The following is a 26160-nucleotide window of genomic DNA, read 5'->3' on the forward strand; positions in this document are numbered from 1 at the left end:
TGGTCAGAATTGCATGTTCTCAGAACATTGGTGTGTGTGTGTGTGTGTGTGTGTGTGTGTGTGTGTGTGTGTGTGTGTGTGTGTGTGTCTGTGTCTGAAGGGGTTTGTCAGACACTGTTGCCTGACCTGATGCATTCCACTGCTTTCCTTCCCCATCAGCCTGGCTCCACTGCCCCGTGGAACTGTGGGTAAGTCAATGTTGGTTCTGTCTGGCTGCTTGTTGTCATTGGCGTCCAGGCTGTGCAAGTGAAGTTGGGAGACACTAACTCACACAGACACAGCAGGAGGCTGTTTGCAACCCAGCAGGAAATCATTAAATTAGGGTGGAGTCGTACAAGCACTGGACATCCTATTTACTTCATAAGACTGATCCAAGAAGGTAAAGCCATCGCACCAGTCACCGCTTACACACTATGTTTGATGAGGGTGTGAATCTTGGTTTTAGAACAGCAGCATTGTGGCCTTATTTTATCAAACATCAAAAGCACTTGAATTTTGCCCCTAACATGAAAATCTAAAACGTTTCGAAGATGCATATTTTCTGTCCAAGTTGTCAGACACATTATAGTTTGGATATATGTCGTATATAACATATTATAGCCTACAGCAGTGTATTCATGTTACAAAGTGAGGCCAGTAGGTGGTGACAAATGAGTGAGTCATTGAATCATTCATTCAACTGATTCATTCATCGTAAAAGGTGACCGTATAGACCAATTTGCAGCAGATGTCACAGTTATATCACTTGCAGCTGCACGCATAATGGTGGCAGAAAAACAGCAGTAACAAGTGAAGGAAAATGGGCAAAATCCACACAATAAGAGAAAAATATTTTGTTGTGCCTTTGGATGTCAGAATTCGGAATGCAAAAAATAAAGTCTTCATTTTTATAGAATACCGTCACTGAAGACGCCCTTTGAAGCTAAACACAGATGTTTATGTTGCAAGTCTCAGACTGGACTGATGAAACCTGCAATGATCAGTCTACTATTAAAGCATGGATCTGATCTAAACAGTAAGTCTACATAATACTGACATATGCAGTTCATAGCAGTTATGAAATAATATTTTAACCTATAACATTTTACATAGATAACTTTTAAACATTTTTATCTCACAATTCTAACTTATTTTCTTGTATTTGTGTGTTTGTATCTCCCAGTTCAGACTTTATAACTCGCAATTGTGAGTTTATATCACAATTCTGAGGGGAAAAAAGTCAGAATTGCTAGATATAAACTTAAAAAAGACAAAATAACGATTATATCTCACAATTCTGTTTTTCCTTCTAAGAACTGTGAGACATAAACTCGGATTTGCGAGAAAAAAAAGTCAGAATTGTAAGATATAAACTCGAAATTAACTTTTTTTATTCTTTTATTCCGTGGCTTCCACAGACTGCTACTGCAGAACTGCCATTTTCTGCCACCAGGTAGACTCCACCCACAAAAGAATGTCATTGCTCTTTGCAAACACAAAATAGGTCTATTTATGAGTGAGTCATTGAATTAATCACTCAACCGATTCGTTCAAAAGCACTGATTCATTCTGGAATGAAACACCACTACTGTGTTTTAGATTTTGTTTGGAACTATTTTTAAGGAAACAGTTGTGTAGGCTATATATATATATATATATATATATATATATACACACACACACACACACACACACAAAATATACATATCTCAAGATTTCTTGGAAACACTGGAAGCACTTGGATCACCAGTCCAATATAAAACTCAGCTTTATGTGTTATAGATTGACCTTTGACCTGCTGTAATCATAGTCAGCTTTTCTTCTATAACACTTTTGATGTGTGTTAAGTTGTCTTTATCTGGGGGTCTCTTAAATAGCTCAGCGTGAATGTTTGTTTACTTCTTTTTTTGTCATTGTTTATGACTCTTCCAATATAGATCACAATGACAAAAAAACACACAAATCTAAGAGTGAAATCAGTGCCCCAAAATCTGAATACAATAACAACTGAACATAATACACCATCATAATTACGTTAGGAATGAAAATCGTAACCTTGTAGTGCTTACTGTGTACCGTCCAGTTTTAAGACCCAATAATGTCCGCAAGTAAAATGATGCGTGCTGTACATGTCAACACTAATTACATTCTCCACTTCGAAATCATCAATGTAATAAAATGTAGTGAAAGGAAAATAAGTCCTAGTCCACCCACACCCATCTGCTTTGAAATCACTGGCTCATTTCCACAGCATGAAGAACTTATTCTCTTATCCTGCAGTCAATTTATGCATTTTCTGCTGCTTTTGTTGCTGTTTATCCAAATAGCAGAGGGTAGCGTCTGTTCTTGTGCTCTTCTTTCATGTAACGGCAGTGGTAATGATTTTCTGCTTTGTATTTGTTTTGTTCCCTCCCTTAATTAATGCCTCTTTTATAATGAAAACAAAGAGCCCTTTGAGACACTGTCATTCAGAATCAGCCCTCTCTCTTTCTGCTCTCCCTCGCTGTATCTTGGCTTTGTAAAGGCTCTGTTTTATACTAGCATCTCTCCAATATTTAGATTAAGCTCACATAGTAGCTTCATTTCGGACTGTAATCTAAGTTATCTCGCTAGCTTGACAGTTAAGACTAGGCCTTTCTCAATAGTAAAGACATCAGGCAGAATTTCACATTCGTTCATTTTACATTTTAATTGCATTTAGCAAAAAAGACATGATTGCATTTAAATAGCGTTTGGAATATCGACGAGAGAAATCAGTCTATTGCATCCCCCCCCCCCCCTCAAAAAAACAAACAAACAAAACAAAAACACTTTTATCCAGACCATAGTATAAACACAAAACATTCAATATTGAAAAGTGAGCCCAAAAATCGTCAGGAAAATCAGTAACACTTTACAATAACGGTTGCATTTGTTAACATTAGTTAACTACATTAGTTAACATGAACTGACAATGAAAATACTTCTAAAGCATTAGTCAATGGTAATTTAAACATTATTAAAATCTAAAGTTGTATTTGTTAACATTTGTTAAAGCACTGTGAACTAACATGAACAAACATTGAACAATTCGATTTTACTAATAAAGTTAACAAAGATGTTAGCGAATGCATTAATTAATGTTAACAAATGAGACCTTTGTAAAGTGTTTCCAGAAAATCTAAAGGTCAAAATGACCAGAAATGGCAAGATAAAACATCTTAAAGTATCAGCAAATGTCTTCATATGCCACAAAGTCCCATAATTCTCACGATGGCATCAGGGGCGCGTTAAAGTCGTGTAAACCGGTTGCTCCCAGTTTGCACCGGGACTATGAGATGGACTGGACAAACTGTTGAGAACAGGAGTCACGTATGATCTCCTGGAGGAATGGAAGTACGGATATTGATAAATACCAGCAGGATACCCAGAAAATGTGGTGAAGTACGTCGAGTTCTGCATGTCAGGACAGTCACTCAGTTCAGATTGGGTCGGCGACCCGTGAGACTCTCCGTAATGAGAAGGACTCAATTGTTCTGTTTTAATGAGCGGCCTTTGTTGGCTCGACTGGTTATGCGAGGATGTGGACGGTGACCCGGACGCCTTGTTCCATGCCGAAACGCTGCCGTGATGGTGATAGGACGCGCTGAAACAGCCGGGGCTGGAGTGCTGCCCGCCGTTGTTCTCGGTGTGGCCGTTTAACGGCAGGTACTGGTCGAACTCACGCACGTCGAACGGGCCCATGCTGCCGATGACGTCGCTGCTGAGCTCCGATATGTCCACGTTGCTAAAGTCGATGTTCTGTCTCGTGTTTTCCGTGGCACGCTTCGCGCTTTGATGCTGATCGGACTTCGGGGTGGTTGGAGGCGTCGGAGGGCCGTGCGCTTGAACTGGGTCAGAAACATCAGATATGGTTTGTTGGGTATAGTTAGTAGAATGGGGGTGAACCGATATATCGGCAAGACCGATATATCGGCCGATAATTGGCAATTTTCAACCATTCTGTTTGGCTGATTTGTATGTTGTATTCATGTCATACACTGTAAAAAATTTTATCCGCAACTGTAACCTTAAAGAGCTTTTTTTAACTTAATTTTATTGGTATAAATTAATATATTTAGGTTTATTAAAAAAAATGAAATAATATTTTTGGAGATTCCAAGTGGGATGGAAACATTAAATATGTATAGTTGGGTTGAGTTAAATAACATGAAAAACTAAACATGCATATACAATATATAGTATAGTGGTTGACCGATATATTGGCCGATATTAGACATTTTTTAAATATTCTGTTTGGCCGATATGATATTAATATATTGGTCGATTGGCATAAATTAATGTATTTTGGTTAATTCAGCAATATTAATACTTTTGGAGATTCCAACTGGGATTGAAACATCAAACAAGTTTTGTTGGGTTGAGTTGGAAAAAAATAAACTTGCATATAGTATAGAGGCCAACCGATATATCGCCAAGATCTATATATCGGCCAATGTTTGGCATTTTTCAATCATTCTGTTTGGCCGATATGGTATTAATATATTGTCCAATTAGTATAAATTAATTAATTAATGTATTTAGGTTAATTCAGCAATATTAATTAATATTTTTGGAGATTCCAAGTGGGATGGAAACATTAAATATGTATAGTTGGGTTGAGTTAAATAACATGAAAAACTAAACATGCATGTACAATATATAGTATAGTGGTTGACCGATATATTGGCCGATATTAGACATTTTTTAAATATTCTGTTTGGCCGATATGATATTAATATATTGGTCGATTGGCATAAATTAATGTATTTTGGTTAATTCAGCAATATTAATACTTTTGGAGATTCCATCAAACAAGTTTTGTTGGGTTGAGTTGGAAAAAAATAAACTTGCATATAGTATAGAGGCCAACCGATATATTGCCAAGATCTATATATCGGCCAATGTTTGGCATTTTTCAATCATTCTGTTTGGCCGATATGGTATTAATATATTGCCAGATTATAATAAATTAATTAATTAATGTATTTAGGTTAATTCAGCAATGTTAAATAATTTGGAGATTCCAAGTGGGATGGAAACATTAAATATGTATTGTTAGGTTGAGTTGGAAAAAACTAAACATGCATATATAGTATTTAGTATACTGGTTGACCGATATATCGGCCGATATTAGACATTTTTCAAATATTCTGCTTGGCCGATATGGTATTAATATATTGATCAACTGATATAAATTAATGTAATTTGGTAAATTCAGCAATATTAATAATTTTGGAGATTCCAACTGGGATGGAAACATCAAATATGTTTTGTTTTGTTGGGTTGCGTTATTTTAAAAAAATAAACTTGCATATATTATAGTGTTTGGCCAATGTGTATGTCATATTCATGTCATACACCGTAAAAAGTGGTAACCTGCAATTATTACCTTAAAGGGCTGTTTTTACTTGATTTAACCCATAAAAAAAAAAACTATTTTGCTGTTATAAATTAATGTATTAAGGTTGATTCAATGATGCAAAATAATGTTTTTGACTTTTTTCATTTTTAGGGTAACATTTTTTCAATGTATTTGCTGTGTACTGTGTGTAAAATTAGCAATGCATGGTCTTTATTTAAGAAAATATGTTTCCTAGTGCACATAGACTTACCTGGTTACAGTATTTAATTCCTTTTTATTCAAATATTTCTATTTGTGAAAAATACTATAGTAGGATTACAAAATAAGTTGCCATCTAAAGTATAAATCTGTAAATTCCCATATAATTCCTTTTCAAATGATTTCTAATTAAATAATATATATATATAATATTATTGTGTATATTATAAATGATATATAATTCTATATTAATAACAGCCATAATAACAGCCCACACCATATTACTAACAGTGAAAATAAATTTAATTTTAGCAAATGTTATGCATGTAAAGCAAGTAAAAAAAAACAGCTCTTTAAGGTAACAATCGCAGGTTAGCATCACAGTGTATATATCGGTCATCAGCTCTTATAGATATCGGCATCTGCAATAAAAAAAATCAATGTCGGTCGACCACTAATATGGTACAACCCAATTTGTAAGACAGTGGATCTTGCATAACTCACCACCATGGACCGGTTGATTGTGCATCCCTCTCATTCCCGCTTCCGTCTTGTACATTTGATCCGATGGATGATGGATCTTCTCAGCTCCCGCGTCCAGTTCACTCTGACCCGGCTTCAGGCTCTTCCGTCTCCGTGGCTGGTACTTATAATCCGGATAGTCTTTCTTGTGCTGGAGTCGCAGTCTCTCTGCTTCTTCCACAAATGGCCTCTTCTCGCTCTCAGAGAGCAGCCTGGACAATCCGTGAGAAAGTGTGTGAATGACATACAAATGTACATTCAGAAACCAAAGATCCGGATTTAGATGGAAGCTAATGCAGATGTAGACCATCTCGCTCCAGATGGTTTACAAGCAGCTCCACAGAATATAGCATTTATTCCTTTAAACTACGTCACTTTTAGTAGCTTCTGTTATTAATACAAGCACTTTTTCCCAACAATGACTAGCACATGCTCAATTAGTCACTAGTACTTTCAGTAACACTTTCCAATAAGGTTTCATTTGTTAACATTATGGACAATACTTCTGGCATTTTTCAATCTTAATGTAACATTTACAAACACATTTTTAAGATGATTTTGTATCTGTTAACATTAGTTAATGCACTGTGCACAAATGTTAAAAAATGCTGTAAAGAATGAGACCTTATTGTAAAGTCTTACCCAACTTTCTTTGCTACTATAGTCACTATTCGCATCAGACTATGTATTATGAATTATTGTTTGCACCTATTCCAGTTTTACTAGTAACTAAACACTTATTATATGAGATACTTGTCTTGCCTTGTATGAGAAATGATTAATCCCTGTAGTCACATTTGTTTTTGATTTGTTAAATAGCTAATCTGAAATGTTACTGCTTTACAGTTCAATTAAAAATCTCACTAGTAAGATTAAACACTTAATACAGGTCTATTTAATTATAAATCCTAGTAAGTATTTGAAACAATCTGATTTAGCACTGTAAAAAGTGTTAACCTGCTTTTGTTACTTTAAAGAGCCTGATTTAACCCATAAAATGAGTTTTGTTGTAAACTAATGTTGATTAAGTGATGCTGAATATAACCAGTTAAAAAGATTGGCTAGTAACATACAAGTAGCTTGCCATACACAAGCCGACACCAATGCTGTAGTTTAATAACTCTTTGTGTACGTAGGCCTAGATCATTTGCATAACGCAACGTAAAATGTGTACCTCCATAACTTGCCCAGGGTCTTGCTGAGCTCGGCGTTGTGCAGATGCGGGTACTGATCCGCCAGCTTCCTGCGCGCAGCCTGCGCCCACACCATAAACGCGTTCATGGGTCTCTTGACGTGAGGCTTGTCTTTCAAAGACCTGCTACCCTGCATAGGCATCGGCACCAGGGACCAGTCGTAGCCTTTGAGAACCTGCGACACGGCATCTCGGATGCACGGGGGGAAACGGGCGTCTTCCTCGCTGTCCGCCCGGTTGCCGGTGCCGGTTTGCGACCCTTGTTCGTCGGACACTGATGGAGAGGACGGTGAATCAGAGTCTGCATCGCCGATAAAAGAGCTTTCTGTCCCAGAACTAGTTTTATCCGGCTCCTTGGACATTTTAAAATCCTCGCTGGAGAAACGTAAGCTGAAGAACGTATAACTTTACGCGCAGCGCGCGCTGGCATATATTCCAGATAAACCTACTGATTTCTCGGTTTCTTGAATCTCACGCCTCCGTCGATCAACACTGGCGGATGAACTGGCAACATTTCACAACTTGTTGGTAAGAGAGAAGTTTTTGTGAGGCTTCTGTACTCTCGCGCTCCTCCTTCTCTCGTCTCATTGGAGGAGAAGCTTTTGCGCAACTTCACCAATTGGTCTGTCCAGGACATCAGCAACTTTTTCAGTTAATTGAACATAATTGACTAACAAATTAGACCATAATGCCATAACTGCTCATGGGTTCCCTGCATAATCCAATCAGCGCCCACTGTATTTTATGAAAACACTTGTAGGTTAACTCAATAAACATGACTTGAATAAAACACTGCAATATTTTGTATGTGAAAAAAATATAACTTTTTTTTTTTCCATAATACATTGCACAAATTATTGTCATATTTTTGCTTTAAGTGTTGTGTAAACAACAAGTGAAGACAATAAAAACACACTAATATTCATTATTATATAATGATGGAAGATTTGAACTCAAAGGCTGAACTTTGTTCATTTCTCATGAAGTTGTTTTTATACAAGTTATTAAGCACAATATTGATGTAAACAAAATATTTCCTGAATTTCGCTGTAAAGTTTAATGGCATATTCTTTTTGACCCCGCATTGTGACAACATGCCCCAAAAAATATATATAGTAATCAACATTTGAAGTGGATCAAAACCTTTCATCAAAGTTGTCCACTTCAAATGTTGACATCTATATATATATATATATACATATTTCACACACACACACACACACACACACACACACACACACACACACACATATATATATATATATATATATATATATATATATATATATATATATATATGTATAGGCTATATTTCACACACACACACACACACACACACACACACATATATATATATATATATATATATATATATATATATATATACGGTGAACAGTTTTTATTTCAACAATTATTACCAAGTCGAGTAGAATACATTAACTTAACATGAACTACAGAAGATCAGTCTGAAGGTTGTGTTGGCAGAAGCGCATTGTCCTCTGATTGGTCAGTCCGCTGCGCGTGATTTCTTGCGCATGTGCAGAGCACTTGGACAGTATGGCGTCCTCCAGTGAGAGTCCTGAGAGCAGCGAAAGTTTCCTAAGAAAGCGACGTGGTGATCCGCTTGTTTCAGACAGTCTTTCACACGACAGCTGCAGCGAGACAGCGCAAGACGAACCCTCGACCAAATATGACAAGAAAGTGGGCGTTTCGTCACAAACCGGAACCTACTGGCTCACGCGCATCCTGCTACTGCGAGCCATTGCTTTCATCTACTGTGAGTTCGACAGGTGGCCACTCTACAGGATGCAGTTGCTAAGAGAGCAGACACAATTGGTTACATCACATTAGTTACAATTACTAGATATGAGTTTGCATATGTGAAACACACACACACACACACACACACACACTATAATATGTATCTGTGTATAATAACTCAAGTGTGAAATCATATCTTTTCTAGTTGTGGCATTCACTGTGGCTTACAACCAGAATAAACAACTGATTGGAGAAAAAGGGCTCATGCCATGCAAGGACTACTTGAGGAGCGTCAAGCGCTATGTGGGTGGCAAGATTGGCATTGCGGCCCTGGCCTACACTCCTTCAGTCCTCTGGTTTATGGATTGGAGTGATATTGGATGCCAACCTGGATGGCATCGCTCTGGCAGGGATGGCACTCTCGGGGTTTGTCTTGCTCATGGGAAGAGCCAATATGATCATTATGGGAATACTGTGGATCCTGTACCACTCTATTCGTGAATGTCGGACAGCTTTGGTGAGCACACACACACACACACACACACACACACACACACTGATCTTTCTCATGTCATTATTGCAATAAAATTAGATTGAATTATGCCATTTTGATGGAGAAAAATGAATTTTGTCACACCTACAGCATTCCCATGCTTTTTATATGAAGCACATTTCTGCCACATAAGAAAAAATCATGATTATGTAAATCATAGTAATGACTTAAATGTCATTATGACATGTTTTCCACATCATTTCAACATTTTATCTCATAATTTTGACATTTTATCTCATAATTATGATTTAGTATGTCATTTTTGACTGTCAAAATTTCACCATGACATGAATCGAAATTATGACAAAAAACAATGACAAGTCAGAACTATGAGATAAAAAACATAATTATGTCAAAAATGACTTAAATTATGAGATGAGTCATATTTGTGAGCAGTCAAAATTATAACGTACTGAGTAATAATTATGAAATAAAAATGTTCAAGTCATAATAATGACAAAAAAATTGGCATTCAAAATAGACAAGTCATTATAGCATTTTTTTTCACATCGTTTCAACATTTTATCTCATAATTATGACTTATAGTATGTCTTTCTTGACTGTCAAAATGTTGAAATTATGACCAAAAAAACTTGACAAATCAGAATTTTAACAGAGTTAAAAAGCCATAATTATGACAAAAATGACTTAAAATTATGAGATTCATAATTGGAAGTCAAAATTAGAACATACTAAGTAATAATGAGATAAAAAGTTCAAAAGTCATAATTAAGAAAAAAATGTTTGGCACTCAAAATTATGACACTTTGTCATTGACATTTTTCACATAATTTCAATGTTTTGTCTCACAATTGTGACATTTTATCTCATAAAAAAAATTGTCATTATGACAAGTCACAAAAAACAATGACAAGTCATAAAAAGCCATAATTATGACAAAAAAATTACTTGAAATTATGAGAAACTAAGTCATAATTGTGAAAAGTCAAAATTATAATATGCTCAGTAAATATGAGATAAAAAGTCGAAATTATGATAAATTCGGCACTCAAAATTATGACACTGTCATGGCTTTTTCCACATTATTTCAACGTTTTATCTCATAATGACTTTTTATCTCATAGTTTTGACTTTTTATGTCATTGTTTTTTTTTGTCAATTATGTAATAATTATGACTTTTTATCACATAATTTAGGACTTTTTGTCTCATAATTATGACTTGGTATGTCAATAGACAGTCAAAATTTTGTCCTTATGAAATTGGACTTAAAAATCAACGACACAAGTCAGAACTATGAGATAAAAAGCCATAATTGACAAAAAGTGACTGTTAAAATTATGAATTGCTCAGTCATAATCATGAGATAAAAAGTCTAAATTGATGTGATAAAAAAGATAAACTATTACATGCGTTGAAATTGACAAAAAACAATGACATAAAAAGTCAAAACTATGTTCTAAAATTATTTATGACCACAAAATTGACTCTCATAATTAAGACTTTGTCATAATTTCGACTTTCATCCATAATTATGCCTTATGAGTTATGGTTCATCAAATCATGAGTTTTTTTCTTATGTGGTGAAAATGGGCTCTCATACTTTCATGTGGCGAAAATGAATTTAATCTCATATATTTCTCTTCTTTTCTTTTATCCAGGTACTCTTTTGGTGAGTAATCATCTCTCGCATTGTTGTGAAATCATGCCATGCACTCTTTGATTTCTAGTAGCATATCCTCACACAACACTTTAAATGAATTAACAGAACTCAAGAGTAAACCAGAGCCTCTTCTCCCAGAATTCCCTTCAGTGTTTAGAGGTTTGATTTAGGATCTGCACAAGTGTGACCGATTGAGGCTTAGAAGCCAAATCCGTTGGGTAAGACGTGAACACTGCGCCAGCTCGCAGCGGGGAGATGAGCGTTCATGCTGGCTGATTCATCTGAACTTTTACCCCAGCCTTTTTACCACATCTGTGAGCGGCCACTTTAAACGTTCCATCCCACCAAAATCCAAATTCTCCAGATAAACAAGAAAGCCACAAATGGGCTCAATTGGCCAATCAGGTTTTTATTTAGGTCCATTGTTGAATGGAAGACAAGAACATGTTTTTTTATTTATATTTGAATATTTCTTTTGTGTTTTACACCAATTTTGTCATTTAAAGCCGTTCCTGGTTTTAGGGATCAATCCAAGTGCATGTAAAAGTGTAATGTCACTGTAATGGATTTCAGATGATTATAAATCTTTATCCATTTTTAATAGTAGTCATACCAGGGAATGTCACACTACATCAATATGGATTGATACATCGATCAAATAACTAATGATATGATGCATCGATGCAAAGTGCATAAAATCTAATAAATATATATATAATCTATGTATTATGTATGTATGTATTAGTTAATTATATTAGGTAATATTATTGGGTAATTGTTTTTAATTAAAAGGAATTAAATGATTAAAAGGAATTTAAGAGAATAACGAAAAAAGAAATAAGAACGATAAAAGTTCCAGGTCTATTGTAGTTAAATAATCAATTTAAACTATTTGCAAATAATATATATTTTTAAAAATAGATTCACTCGTATTTATATGTCTGATATGTTAAAAATGCAAAATGTTTCTTGTCACATTCAGTTAAGAATTACGTTAATCATATCATATTCAAATAATAGCATATTTTCAATTCAAAACTGCAAAATAAACATTTTTTTATGAAGAGTAGTTTGCATCACTGTATATTACTGTCGGTCACTGAATATTTCAATCATAAAACAGTCATCAAATATGAAATGTTTTGCTACTTACTTGCCACACACTCTTTCACTGCTTAAACGAAAGCGTTGCATTAAAATTCACACTCGTCTTCTGTGAACAGTAAGCCCCGCCTTCTTTGATTTGATTGGCCAGTCACTCATTCTGACAGTGATGAGCGCTGTTAGACCTCTGAGGCAGACCTAAAACTTTTTTAAAACTTGTTTTGTCATCCTAACAACAAACAGACGTAACAAAAAAACGCCGTTTTTGTGTGTGTCCCTTTAAATGCAAATGAGCTGCTGCTCCCGGCCCCTTTCCAGAAGAGGGCGGAGCTTTAACAGCTCAACAACAACAAAGCTGGAGAATCTCACGCAGCCAAAATGAGGATTGTCAGTAACTTACATTGTTCAAACCGGAGTCGACACTGATGGAGAGACTCAGGAAGAAGTTACAACTTTTAGAATGAAACTGGACGTTTCTGGAATGGTTAGTGGATAAATTTGATGTAGTTTGCTGTGGAGTTGATTCAACTCATCCACTAGCATGTGTCGTCATGTTCATCTTTTGTGGTTGAATTGACCCTTCGTTTGTGAAGCAGTCCGGCGTAAAATGACGGCATGACAACAACACTCTACTACAACAACTCTTCCTCTTCTCTAAAGCAGCCCAACATGGCCCCGCCCCCTTTGTTGTGTGTTCTCAGGGGTGGGGCTTATGTAAATTTTAGGGTTAGTGATGCCACTAACCCAGGAAGAAGCTCGTTGTAGTCCCTACAAGCCATTTGTTGTAGTCCTTAAACAGTGATTTCTTTAACATAACTCTTTAACGTCGTAACTTTGCAGATGTTGTTTATGATCAAACAGCAAATTACAAACTAACTAAAGTTAAAAAAGTGAAATCATAATCAACCACTCCTTTAATAAAAAAGGCACATAATATCATAATATTGATCTGAATCCAAGCAAATTGTAATCATATTGCAAGCATTTTTTTGAGGTATCGTAAGAGAATCAATATCAGATCGTATCGTGATGAACCGTCTGATTTACAGCTCTAATACATGCAGTATAAATAGTTTCATTTTGTCACATTTTTATGAACAGTAACTTCAGTGTGAGTGTTAAACTGGTAATCTGTTTTAATTTTATTTGGATAGGAGTGCCATGCAAAAAAAAAAGTTTCATAACTCCTGTAGAGTCCAGTTAGGAGTAAACTAAATTAAGTGCAAAGAGAACATGGCGGCATTTCAAATATGCAGAATCTTCTGTTCTCCTCCCAAAACTCAAATCCAATCAGCGGAGCTGCAGATGTAATGAATTATTCAGTCCCAAACCAAATAATTGTGTCTAGAAATCTGATTAGGGGGTGTAAAAATAGTGCAGAGATACTGGAGCGATTCTGTCGCCCATCTCTTCTGTGTATGATACTTTGGAGATATAAATGTGAGCACCTCCAAAATCTGTCACGCTCCAATCACTGATTTCTGCCCACTTTCCAATGTGAGCTGCACACTAACAACCTACGGGCTCTGTGCAAGTAAACACCGCGCTCGGATGCTCTCCATGCTTTCTGAAAGAACGTTTCTTTCCCAGAGAGATATTACAGCATTTGTGCCATAAACACTGCCTAGAAGTGATCATTGCAAAACATTTTGGTTGCATCTCATCGATTCATTGGTTCCAATGCGCTCAGGGCCAGATGAAATCTCTGATGAATAAACGCTTCATTCTCTGTCCATTTTTGATACTCTCAGGATTTAGCATGGATTGGCTCTCTAAGGAGAAGTTTAGGTGGCAGTCATTTAGAGATTCGAAGCACATTCCTCTTTGCTTTATCTGTTCTTTAAACCAGCAGAAACGCACATGGGTGGTGTTGCATGCCAAGTGAAATACTAAAGAGAATATTTGATTAATCGTTTTACTCCTGTCTGAAAGATGCCCGGGGCACCTGCTGTAAAGGCTCGGTCGCAACAAAGACTACAACTTTAAAGTGATAATCATTTTAATTCAAAGAAAATAGTGAAGTCCACAGCTCAATATTGTTGGAATCACTTTCAGAATGATTTTTTCCAGCTCATTAACCATAAAAACATTGACAATCAGAATCCATTAAAGCGCAAAGAGCGTTTAAAGCAGTGCGTGCTTAAACAGATGATAATATTTTGTTTATTTATTTTTTGCACACCAAGAGTTAGAGTTATTCGTCTTTGTGTGAACAGGCCTTTATTCTGGGCTTGTGCCAATGTTATTTTAGTGTGATTTATATACTATAATAATTTTTGTTTTCATTTTAAATTTGGTTAAAGTTTAGTATTTTTTTTTCTTTTTTCTATATTGTTTCTATTTTCGATATAGTTTTAATTAAGTTTTAGTTTTACTTATTTTAGTACTTTGTCATTTAAATTAAACAAAAATAAGATGTATAAGATATATAATACAGTAGTGGCCAAAAGTGATGTCTAGCCTAGAAAACTTGACATACCATTTTCTCAAATATTATTAAAAATGTGTCAAAGATTTTATAATCATATTGTATAGTTGTGCTTCAAATCAGTTGTTATTTGTGATAATAATACATAATACATGAAACATGACAAATTGTGCCAAGATCATTTTTGGCCAGAAATTATGAACACATAAACAAGGAGACAACCAACCAAATATTAATAACTGAATATGCTGTAGTCAGTGTATGATTTTTCTTGTCAGCTTTTTGTTTTCATGCATTTTTTTGCATAGTAATACAAAACCTGTAGCTATAGTTTGTCTTTTTTGCCTTATTTTTGTATTTAAAGGATTAGTTCACTTTAGAATTAAAATTTCCTGATAATTTACTCACCCCCATGTCATCCAAGATGTTTATGTCTTTCTTTCTTCAATTGGAGAAAAAAAAAATGCTTTTTGAGGAAAACATTCCAGGATTTTTCTCCATATAGTGGACTTCACTGGGGTTCAACAGGTTGAAGGTCCAAATGTCAGTTTCTGTGCAGCTTCAAAGAGCTCTACATGATCCCAGACAAGGAATAAGGGACTTATCTTATCTATTTTCTAAAAAAAAAAAAAAAAAAAAAAAAAAAAAAAATATATATATATATATATATATATATATATATATATATATATATATATACTTTTTAACCACAAATGTTCGTCTTGCACTGCTCTGCGATGCACCACGCTTTACGTAATCATGTTGGAAAGGTCACATAGGTGGAAGCACCTCTTATTTTCTTCTCCAACTTCAAAATGCTCGGTATTTCCACCTACGTCACGCATGACCTTTCTAACGTGATTACATAATACGTGGCGCATCACAGAGCAGTGCAAGATGAGCATTTGTGGTTAAAAAGTATATCATTTCATATAGATAAGACTCTTATTCCTCGTCTGGTATCATTTAAAGCCTCTTTGAAGCTGCACTGAAACTGTAATTTTGACCTTCAACCGTCTGGAGGCCATTGAAGTCCACTATATGGAGAAAAATCCTGGAATGTTTTCCTCAAAAACCTTCATTTCTTTTCAACTGAAGAAAGAAAGACATGAACATCTTGGATGACATGAGGGTGAGTAAATTATCAGGAAAATTGAATTCTGAAGTGAACTAAATCTTTAAAATCTTAAAAATAAAATGGAATTTTTTTTTATAAAATTTATAAAATTTTATACTCCCACTACTGTATATGCCAGTATTACATAATAAAAAGTAAAAAAAAAAAAATATATATATATATATATATATATATACATATAATGCATAAACACAACTTCATTCTTTATAAATCTCTCCAACAGTGTGTAATGTTAGCTTTAGCCACGGAGCACAGCCTCAAACTCATTCAGAATCAAATGTAAACATCCAAATAAATACCATACTCACATGATCCGACGCATGCATGCAGTATGCATGACGAACATCTTGTAAAGATCCATTTGAGGGTTATATTAGCTGTGTGAACTTTGTTTATGCAATGATAGAGTCGAGAGCTCAGGAGGGGGTGGAGAGCGTGAGCAATTAAAGGGGCCGCAGCCTGAATCGGTGCATTTCTAATGATGCCCCAAAATAGGCAGTTAAAAAAATTAATTAAAAAAAAATCTATGGGGTATTTTGAGCTGAAACTTCACAGAAACATTCAGTGGACACCTTAGACTTATATTACATCTTGTGAAAAAACGTTCGATGGCACCTTTAAATTTAGCATGGAAAGGGATGTTGCGGTAGTCTTTTCTTCCCTATCGTGATGTATATCCAAATGAAATGACTTCTGGAACAAGAACAAATCTAGGGCGGGGCTTGATTTTGTCTGTGGGGAATTGATTGGATGTTTGTGGTTTGTTATTGGTAGATCTCATGTGAGTGACAGGTTGCCCGGCCCTCGTCATAAGAGAAGAAAAGAAAAGAGATGTCGCTGCACGAGGGAGCGAAGTTATTCTGATTCAAGATTATGAGGAAAAAATAATGATAAATCATTTATAATAAACACAGCAATATTCCATGAAAAATGAGAATTATCCATTTGATTTCATGGTGACTTTAACATTTGCTGCATTATGTATTATTCTTCCCTCTCTTCAGTGGCAAACACAAAGCAACACATTCGCCTTTCTGGTTCGTTGAAATGCCAAAATATACACACCCCGTTACTGATAAACATCTGCTGACAATCAGATGCAGTTTTAATATATCCATGATAAAAAAAAACCTCGCAAACTTATGGAAAGAAACATGCCTCCTAACAGATCTCATAACTGGAGACTGAAATCCTCAAATATTAGATTTATTAAGCAGAATCTCTTTGCAAATGGGAGGATTGAGATACGACAGCATGTGGAATCATTCAGATTTCATAAGCAGCTCTTTTGTAGTGTTTTGATTGTCATGCTGGTTTTATTTTTCTGCAATAACATGACATAGAAATCTTGTGCAATATGATTGTGGATATTTCGTCAGTGTTTCTGTGTGTGTGTTCAGGTTGGGAAAGCCAGCTTCTGGAAACAGGTTTTCTGGGGATCTTCTTGTGTCCGCTGTGGAGTCTGGCACAGATGCCGCGCCGCTGCCCACCTTCGCTTATCTCCATCTGGACCTTCCGCTGGCTCGTAGTTCGCATCATGCTGGGTGCGGTCAGTACGCTTACATGCACATTTATGCCTGCAGTCATATATGGAAAAAAAGAAGAAAAAGTACAACGCCGTCAGACGACTTCTGTCTGGGTTTTTTATGGCTTCTGTGACTGGCCCATAACTATTGTCTGCCAAAGTACGGAGGTTGCCATGTAGATGAAAATGTTTTTCCAATTAGCACCGTAAATGAGGAGGAATGGGGAAGGCGAGCTGCACGTTCGGTTAAACGAGGCCAAGAATATAATTGCCTTTAAGTGCTTACAACTGTAAAAACCCTGCAGCCGTTTCCCCTCAGACTCACGAGGAATAAAATACGCCTCACAGATTGAGAAATGAAAACGCTGGTTTTAATGCTTTGGTAATGATTATCACTCATCTCCTCAGATTTCTCCACGTCCGTTGAGTGTTGATGATGTGTAGTTTAGGCCCTATATGAGGTTTGGGACTCTCTTTCCGTCCCTGATTGGGATAAAAATTTATTTTGGTGTTGTTTGCCAATTAGCAAGACATTTATTCATTAACATGAAGTGGATTTAAGCTTTATTTGTAGAATGCGGGCTTTAACAGGTATGTTAACTGGCAAAAATTAACATTTTGTTTTTGAAAGAAGTCTCTTCTGCTCAGCGAGGCTGTATTTATGTGATCAAAAATACTGAAAAATTGTGAAATATTATTACAATTTAAAATGGCGGTTTTCCATGGGAATATATTGTAAACTGTAATTTATTCTTGCGATCAAAGCTGAATTTTCAGCATCATTACTCCAGTCTTCAGTGTCACATGATCCTTCAGAAATCATTCTAATATGATGATTTGATGCTCAAGAAACATTTATGATTATTATCAATGTTGAACATTTTTGTGGAAACAATGATATGCCATATTTCAAAAGTTTGGAGTAGGTAAAACAAAAAAAGATACTTTTATTCAGCAAAGAAAGACATTTATCATGTGACATAATATTTATATTTCAAATAAATGCTGTTATTTTGAACTTTCTATTAATTATAGAATCCTGAAAAATAAAATATATCATGTTTTCTAATCATAAATGTTTCTTGAGCAGCAAATCGTCATATTAGAATGATCTCTGAAGGATCATGTGACACTGAAGACTGGAGTAATGATGCTGAAAATTCAGCTTTGATCACAGGAATAAATTACACGTTAGCACATATTCACATAATAAACAGCTATTTTAAATTGTAATAATATTTCACAATTTTACTCTATTTATGATCAAATAAAGGCAGCTTTGGTTAGTAGAAGAGACTTCTTTCAAAAACATAGTTATTCCAATATTTTGTCCGGTAGTGTAGTTCAGTGTTTGGATGCTGGATCCTCTTTCTTAACTTTAAAACATCTGCGGGGGTCAGTTACACAAGCACATGCTTTAATTCGCCAAGTGCTTATTTCTCTGCGTTTTAACAGTGCAATTAAATCAGAACTGTTGTGGCAAAACATTCATTAGCACCAACGCTTTGCAGTAATTTGCTGTGCTCGCCAAATGACCAAAGTGTTGTTTAGCGTTTCACAAGTTGTTCTCTCTTCCGAGAAGCACTGAAGGAAACGCCAGCGGTTTATGAATGTAGTCTACTCAAGGTCTCAGCTAGAATCGGTGGCCAAGCTGTCGTTCACCATCATTTCTTTTCCTCTTTTTTCCCGCTTCTCAGCAAGGGACGTTTTTCAGCACACATCAAAGCAGCCCTCGAAATCCTTCAGACTCGAGGCTTGGGTTTCTGACTGGACTTGTGGTTCACACGATTCCCTCGGCTCCACACATTTATTATCTGTTGGAGAGTTATTTTTGATGTCAGGAGAGAGTTGCTTCGTGTTTGTCGGGAATCTTTCACTTAGCGAATGAAGTTCACACATTCCACCGGGAGTCAAACCGCTCGTGTTGAAACGCTCTCGAGCGTCCCCTCCATCTGTTCATATTCATGAGCCGTCCGCCTTGAAGATTCGTCTGGAGTTTGCTGCAGCCATTGCTTAAAAATGCACTAAATAAATCTGCATAAAGAAGTTTGTTAATGCACACTAAATTAAGTAAAATAGTCCTGATAATCTAGACCAGATCGGGAGAAAATTATTAGAGATTCTATGCCTGTCAGTTAATCTCTAATTTCTCCAGAGTTGCCTTTAATTTTAAATTAATTAGATGTTCTTTATTTTATTTTATTATTTTAATTTAATTTAATTTAATTTAATAAATAATTAAATTTAAATTTTTAAATTTAAATGAATAAATAAATAATTAAATTTAAATTTATTTTATTTTAAATTAAATGTCATTTAATTTTAATTGAATAAATAATTTAAATTAAATTTTAAATAAAAATAATTTAATTTAAATGTATTTTATTAATTAAAAACAAAATAATTTTTTTAATTTAAATGTAACTAATTTAAATTTATTTTATTTAGTTTTATTTTAAATTAAATTTCAGTTCATTTGAATTTAATAAATAGTTTAATTTAAATGTTAAATTTTTAATTTGAATTTAATACTTTAATTCTAAATGTAATTTATTTTAAATTAAATTTCATTTAATTTTAATTGAATAAATCATTTAAATGAATTTTTAAAATAAAAATACAAATAATTTAATTTAAATTTATTTTATTAATTAAAAACAAAATAAACTTATTTTATTTTATTTTAAATTTCATTTTAATTTAATAAATAATTTGATTTAATTTTTTTAATTTAAATAAAATAAATAAAATAATTTAAATTTCATTTTATTTTAAATTAAATTGCAGTTCGTTTTAATTGAATTAATAATTTAATTTAAATGTTAAAATTTAAATAAAAAATAATTTAATTTAAATGTATTTTAAGTAAAAAATAAAAAATAAGTAAAATTAAGTAAAAAAAAATATTTTCAGGGTGTGTGAACTTCAACAAATGTTTTCAAGAAATTTTCTGGGCTCAGTTTGCTTATTTTAGGCTTTTCTCCCATATAGAGATTTTTATGAAGTCTTTATTAAAGCGTTATAAGTCATGAACCAAACCGACCAGCTACGAGGAGAATCGCAACATTACAAACTTTGATTTGAACTAAAAAGTATTTGAAAATTGGACAAAAATACAAAGGTACAAGCCTGTGTTCTAAACGGCTTTACTGAGGAAAAGAACTACAATCCCATGAAGCATTGCAAACAGCATAATTTAATAAAAAATTGAGAAATATAAAACTACTCATATGTTGATTACATATACAGTATATAAACAATATATTGCTCGATTAAATCGTTCACCGTGCTTCATGGGAGTGGGCGGAACTAAAGAGCTTTTTGGCGTGTTCTGCTTGTTTCAACTCTTTGGTGGAATTTTCTGTTCATAAGTTATAGTTAAAAATTAATTTCCCTACAGAGAAAATGTAGTTTTTGCTTTCAGAATCTGGCTGTTGCGCTCTATTCCTTTAGAGTTGCCTTTAAATTGAATTAAATTGTCTTAATTTAGGTTCATTATTTTAAATTTAATTTAATTGGATATTAATTTAATTTTCTGGTCTCAGTCCGCTTAGTTTCATCTTGCTCAAGCCAAAATTGTTTAGAATCCCTAATTATCCAAATGTCAACCATCTTCAAGTTATATTTCATTTCAGAAATGAAAATGGTCATCATTTACTCGTCCTCATGTCGTTCCAAACCTGTGTGACTTTCTTTCACAACACAAAAGAAGAAATTTGATGAGTGAGGGAAACAAATCAGATTTGGTCACCACTGACATTCATTATATGGACAAAAATATATATATATTTTTCTCAAAATATCTTCTTAAAAGCAAGTTCATTAAAATAAGTGTTAAATTGTGACAGCACTTTAATTTTGGATGTTTTTTGTTCGATAAAAATAAAAACAGAAAAACAGTTAGTTTAGGCCATACTAGAATAAAACCTCTCACTTTTCAGTCTAATTATTTTTAATGAATAAGAAAAAAGTTCACATTGCAGAAGTCAAATGGCTTGTGAACGGCTTTGACATTTTTACTGTTCAGTCATTCTAGACTTCACTATTAAAACTGACTTTATCCAAGTCCATTAAATGAAGTTTCCTCCACATTTATTGTTTACCCACTTACATAGATTGCATTATTGTCTGGGCAGCTCACTTATCATTTTGAATTGCACTTAATTATTAAATTAACCTCAAATTCTATTTGCATAAATATTTTCGCATATGTTATTATTTTTCTTGATCAGAAATGAGTTTGTAAATGAAAGGCATTTGTTATACATATGTTGTCATTTATTGTGACTTATGATGCTGCAGAATTGAATCTATTATGCTGTTTATTTGTGAATAGGAAGCATTACCCGTGTTTTTGTCGTCGCACAACGACAGATGTTACTGCAGTTTCTAGTTGGTTAGTTTCTCAAACGATGCATTGTACTATGATAGTTAATCAGTGAGTTACATCATTGTACATACAGGAAATAGTGGTTGAGAATACATTTTAGGTGCAGTTGGTTATTATTTTTCATGCACGGATTACGTAAAACATTCAGTTTTGTGTGCACATTTAGGAAGAGACTTTCAGCGTTGCTTTAGTGTACCTGAATGCCTCCTGTTTTCATGCACATTTCTCCTGTTTCAGACGTTCTCTCTCTGTGTGTGTGTGTGTGTGTGTGTGTGTGTGTGTGTTTGACATTTCCTCTTTCGGATGGTTGGCAAGAGCTTTTGGCGTTCCTTAAGGCTGTGTCAGGCATGGGCAAGAGCAGCTCTCTTCTGACTTCTCTGTCTCCTGCCAGCTAAACTTTTATAGAAGTGAATTGCAGCAAAAAGAAGTTAATGACTTTTTAATTTAGCTATAAGCAAGCGCCCATCTGATAGTATGGAAGTAACGTCTGGTCCAACTCCTGTCACGTGCACCTGTGTGCTTTTTCACAGTAACACTGGATACTTGACTGCCCTCATGCATGACTGACACTAATTACCTGGAATTATATTGAGATTATTTGGTCGAAATAGAAATGAGGAGAAGTTGCCCTTGCCGTTACCTGTGTCGACTGGCAAGATGATGATTTCTGTACTGCTGTAGAATAAGATGTTCTTTTTTTGAATAAGGGATCGAAGCACTGACTGGATATGCAGTTTGTGGGGTTGACTGGTTTATTTTGATTTTATTTTTCGCTCATTTTAGTTTTTGCTTGAACGGCGATGATTTAAAGAGGATGAATTTGGAGATAAAATGTATTTACTTTTATCTCAATCATCATTGCATTATATGTTATAAAACTACAGAGCTTTGATCATAAAAAATGCATTTAAATATCATCTTACTAAGACAGATATTGATATTTATATGCATTTTTGTAAGTAAATGCTATACTGTTATAAATTTTCTTTCTTTTTGTTCATATAAATATCAGCATCTGCACCAATTTTTGCTCATTTTGAGTTTCTGATTAATATTGTCTGTTATTTTCTGGGGTTGACTGATTTATTTTGATTTTATTTTTCGCTCATTTTAGTTTTTGCTTAAATATTTTTATTGGTGATGATTTAAAGAGGATGAATTTGGAAAAAAAATGAAGCGTACCATCACTTCTTTTAGTAATTATTTTAGTTATTTTAGTATCATTGAGATACTTTTTTGAATAGTGTTTATTTTAATATTTTCCAGTGTCATTTTAATTTGAAAGTAATTTCCTTGGCATGTTTTTAACATTAGTACATTAAGTTAAACTAAATGAAAATGAGAAATGCTGCCTAGGCAGCTAGCTGAAATAAAATAAAAATTTTTGTGCATTTATTTCGGTTAACGTTCATTTTGTTTCAAGTCACAAATGTTTTTTTATGGTATCATTTTCCTATAATAACCCTGATTCAAAAGTACATTTCAACGTTGAGCAGAACCAATGCCGAAACTGAAATTCAGGAGACATTTAGAAACCGCAATAGTAATTTTTCTTATGCAGTTTGTCATTTTTGCATACAGATAAAATTAATAAATTTCAATATTTAATTTTAATGTGATTTTTAAGCATAGATGAGAAACATTAAGCAAAAATGAATACTGATGTCAAGCCTGAAAATGTAATTAGTATGCATTTTAACAGGAAACTTGTTTATTTGTTGCATGTTTCACCTTAGATCCAGCAAAAATGGCAATTTAAAAGCCAAAATGGCTGTTATAGATGGGAATAAATGACTGATTTCCTTATGATTTGGATCTATTTACCATGTTAAAGTGATTTTAATCTAATTTATTTGTAATTTAGTCAAATAAGTAAATAGTATGTAAGATGTGAATTGCTGTCATTAAAGCAGTGTGACGGCAGAGCTCCAGTTGGACGTCTGCTCTCGGACGCTCTTAATGCTGGCTTTATTTATTGGCCAGCTGATCGGTGGGATGCGGGTGGGAGTCGGTCATTTTCACATTAGTGCAGTCACATTTTAGGGAGCTAATACTCATTCCAAGGATCCTTATTACATTATCCTTAATGACATAAATGCAAGAATGCACTTGATAAGCAGCGAAAGTTACTGGTGCAGTCGTTTCTCTTTCTGGGATGTGAATGATCTGACTGTTCCTACATGGATCCCGTACTAAATGTTACTCTTGACCTCACTCTATTGTGACTTAACATGTAGTTGGATTTCCTGGTTGAACTGGTACAATGAGATCCAGATCACAGCAGGTTAAGAAAAACAGCTGTCAGCAGTTAAAATGTTTAAAATCTGCCACCAGTAATACATTTGATGGGGAGAGGAAGCGCTCCTCTCTTTTTCTTAGCGTTCATGATGTAGTTCTTAAAGGAACAGTTCAGCCATTTGAAATGAAAAATTCTATAATTTTTTTTTACTCTCATGTTGTTCTAAACCTTTGACTTTTCTGAAATGTAAAAAAGTCATTTATTCCGGCCTAAAAACAACAATTCAGTGGAAGGATAAAAAGTCGTACGGCCTTGTGAGTAGAATAAACTAGGGATGTCCCGATCACGTTTTTTTGCCCTCGAGTCCGAGTCCGAGTCATTTGATTTTGAGTATCTACCGATACCGAGTCCCGATCCGATACTTCTATAATACATGAAAAACAATAAAGAAGAGCGAAAAAAAACAGATCCAGGAACAGTGCTTTTCAGGTTTTTCAGGAATCTAACAATCGTTTTCACGTACAGAAAATGGATAAAGTAATCAAATATAAAATATCACTGCATATTATCTTTACTGTATAAAATAAATAAAGATTAATCATTATTGAAGTTACAAAAACTATTCAGTCAAGAGCAGTGAGTGATTTCTTTGTTATTTGTTGTTTGATTTAACATTAAAAACAGGCAGCAGGAATAGTTTTTTCCCCCTATAAGACATGCACGATCCAGTACATATACTGTTACACATGCGCTGTCTTTCTCGACTAATATACGTTCACTTAAGACATAACCGACTATGTTTGCTAGGATACTCGCTAAGACGGGCATGTTGACATAATTTTTGTATGAATTTGTCCGCTGAAGCGCAAGACTGAAAGAGAACTCAGTATTTGCGCGCTGACTGAAATAAGCGTGTGCGCGCTTCGGATGAGTGCACACAAATCTTCTCACAGCGCGTGCGAGTTCTCTTTCGCGTCTTGTTCTTGAAGGTTTAAATCAGCAAGGCTTAAATGAGTTTAGTTTAAACACAGACAGCAACATGTGCTGTTCAGGTCTCACCTGTATCAACACCCGGGTGATGACGGCGTAAATGACTGGACATTAGAGCAGTGGTTCCCAAACTGGGGTACGTGAGGTGACAACAGGGGGTACGCGAACAAATGCTGAGTAGTTCATTTAATTCTACCTTAAAATAATATTAAAACCGAGCCAAAATGTCGTAAATCCAGTACATTTAATCAAATTACCTCATCATTTGGAATAAAAAATTACTGTATCCACACAAGCAGCATGCATATGATAGATTGCGTGCAGAATCTGCTGCCTTAAATCGCGCTTACTGTCGTTCTCGACAATGCACCTTTGTAACAGTAGGGATTTAGCACTTTACTCGCATGAAGAACAAATAAAGACACAGATAATGGATTAATTTCGATTTAAGACTCAAACTTTCTCCGATACAAAAACATACCTTGTGTGAGTTCTTGTATTTAATGATGATAATAAGCAAGAATGCAATTGTTCCCAAATATCCACATGACTGCAAACGTGACATTATTATACAACAGGTCAAAAAAAACGTACATTTTAAACACGGTACTGTCTGTATTTACTATTTTGCAATGAAATAATAGTTCTAACGAAACCACAGCAGAACTACAACACATTGAGTCAATGATTCAATGATTCATTTACAGCCACTTGCTTCGTTACTGAATGAATGACTCGATGACTCACTCATAAAAACAGTGACTTGCTGCCACCTACTGGCGGTTTTAGTTTAATATTTAAAAGTTTTACTTAGTTTTACCATCATTGCATATTTCTCTATTGAACATTTTTATATATTATTTTTTTTATTTTATAACATTATTTATTTTATAAAGTTATTCATAAAGGTAAAAATATGCACTGGAAAATCAATTTAGGGGGCAAATATTGTCCCTTAATGGTAAAGGTGTAACTGAAGTCGAAGGGGAAGAGAGGGGGTACGCAGAAGGATGGTAATCCCTTCACGGGGTACTCCAAGCAAAAAAGTTTGGGAACCACTGCATTAGAGCATACGGCACTCGCAGTTAACAGTTTACAAAGAGTGACTGTTTTGTCCACGCTTTCTGATTATCGT

At 34.6% G+C, this 26160-nt stretch overlaps 2 protein-coding genes across 2 annotated transcripts in view; one reads left to right on the forward strand and one right to left on the reverse strand.

Moving 5' to 3' along the window:
* Window positions 1-1824: 1824 nt before the first annotated feature.
* On the reverse strand, window positions 1825-7823 carry sox8a (SRY-box transcription factor 8a). Its single transcript, XM_048171281.1, has 3 exons — window positions 7257-7823; window positions 6065-6294; window positions 1825-3848 (listed from the first exon to the last, which is right to left on the reverse strand). Exons 1-3 carry the CDS (start codon window positions 7634-7636, stop codon window positions 3238-3240), a joined length of 1221 nt encoding a protein of 406 aa, XP_048027238.1. The 5' UTR covers window positions 7637-7823; the 3' UTR covers window positions 1825-3237.
* Window positions 7824-8793: 970 nt separating this feature from the next.
* Window positions 8794-26160, forward strand: part of lmf1 (lipase maturation factor 1) — a 46593-nt gene continuing 29226 nt past the window's right edge. Inside the window, 6 exon segments of the mRNA XM_048170645.1 lie at window positions 8794-9051; window positions 9241-9410; window positions 9412-9531; window positions 9533-9552; window positions 11210-11220; window positions 17282-17430. Coding sequence (XP_048026602.1) covers window positions 8832-9051; window positions 9241-9410; window positions 9412-9531; window positions 9533-9552; window positions 11210-11220; window positions 17282-17430 — 690 coding nt within the window. The 5' untranslated portion in view covers window positions 8794-8831.

The sequence above is a fragment of the Megalobrama amblycephala genome, linkage group LG20 (genome assembly GCF_018812025.1).
Source record: "Megalobrama amblycephala isolate DHTTF-2021 linkage group LG20, ASM1881202v1, whole genome shotgun sequence".
Taxonomy (NCBI): domain Eukaryota; kingdom Metazoa; phylum Chordata; class Actinopteri; order Cypriniformes; family Xenocyprididae; genus Megalobrama; species Megalobrama amblycephala.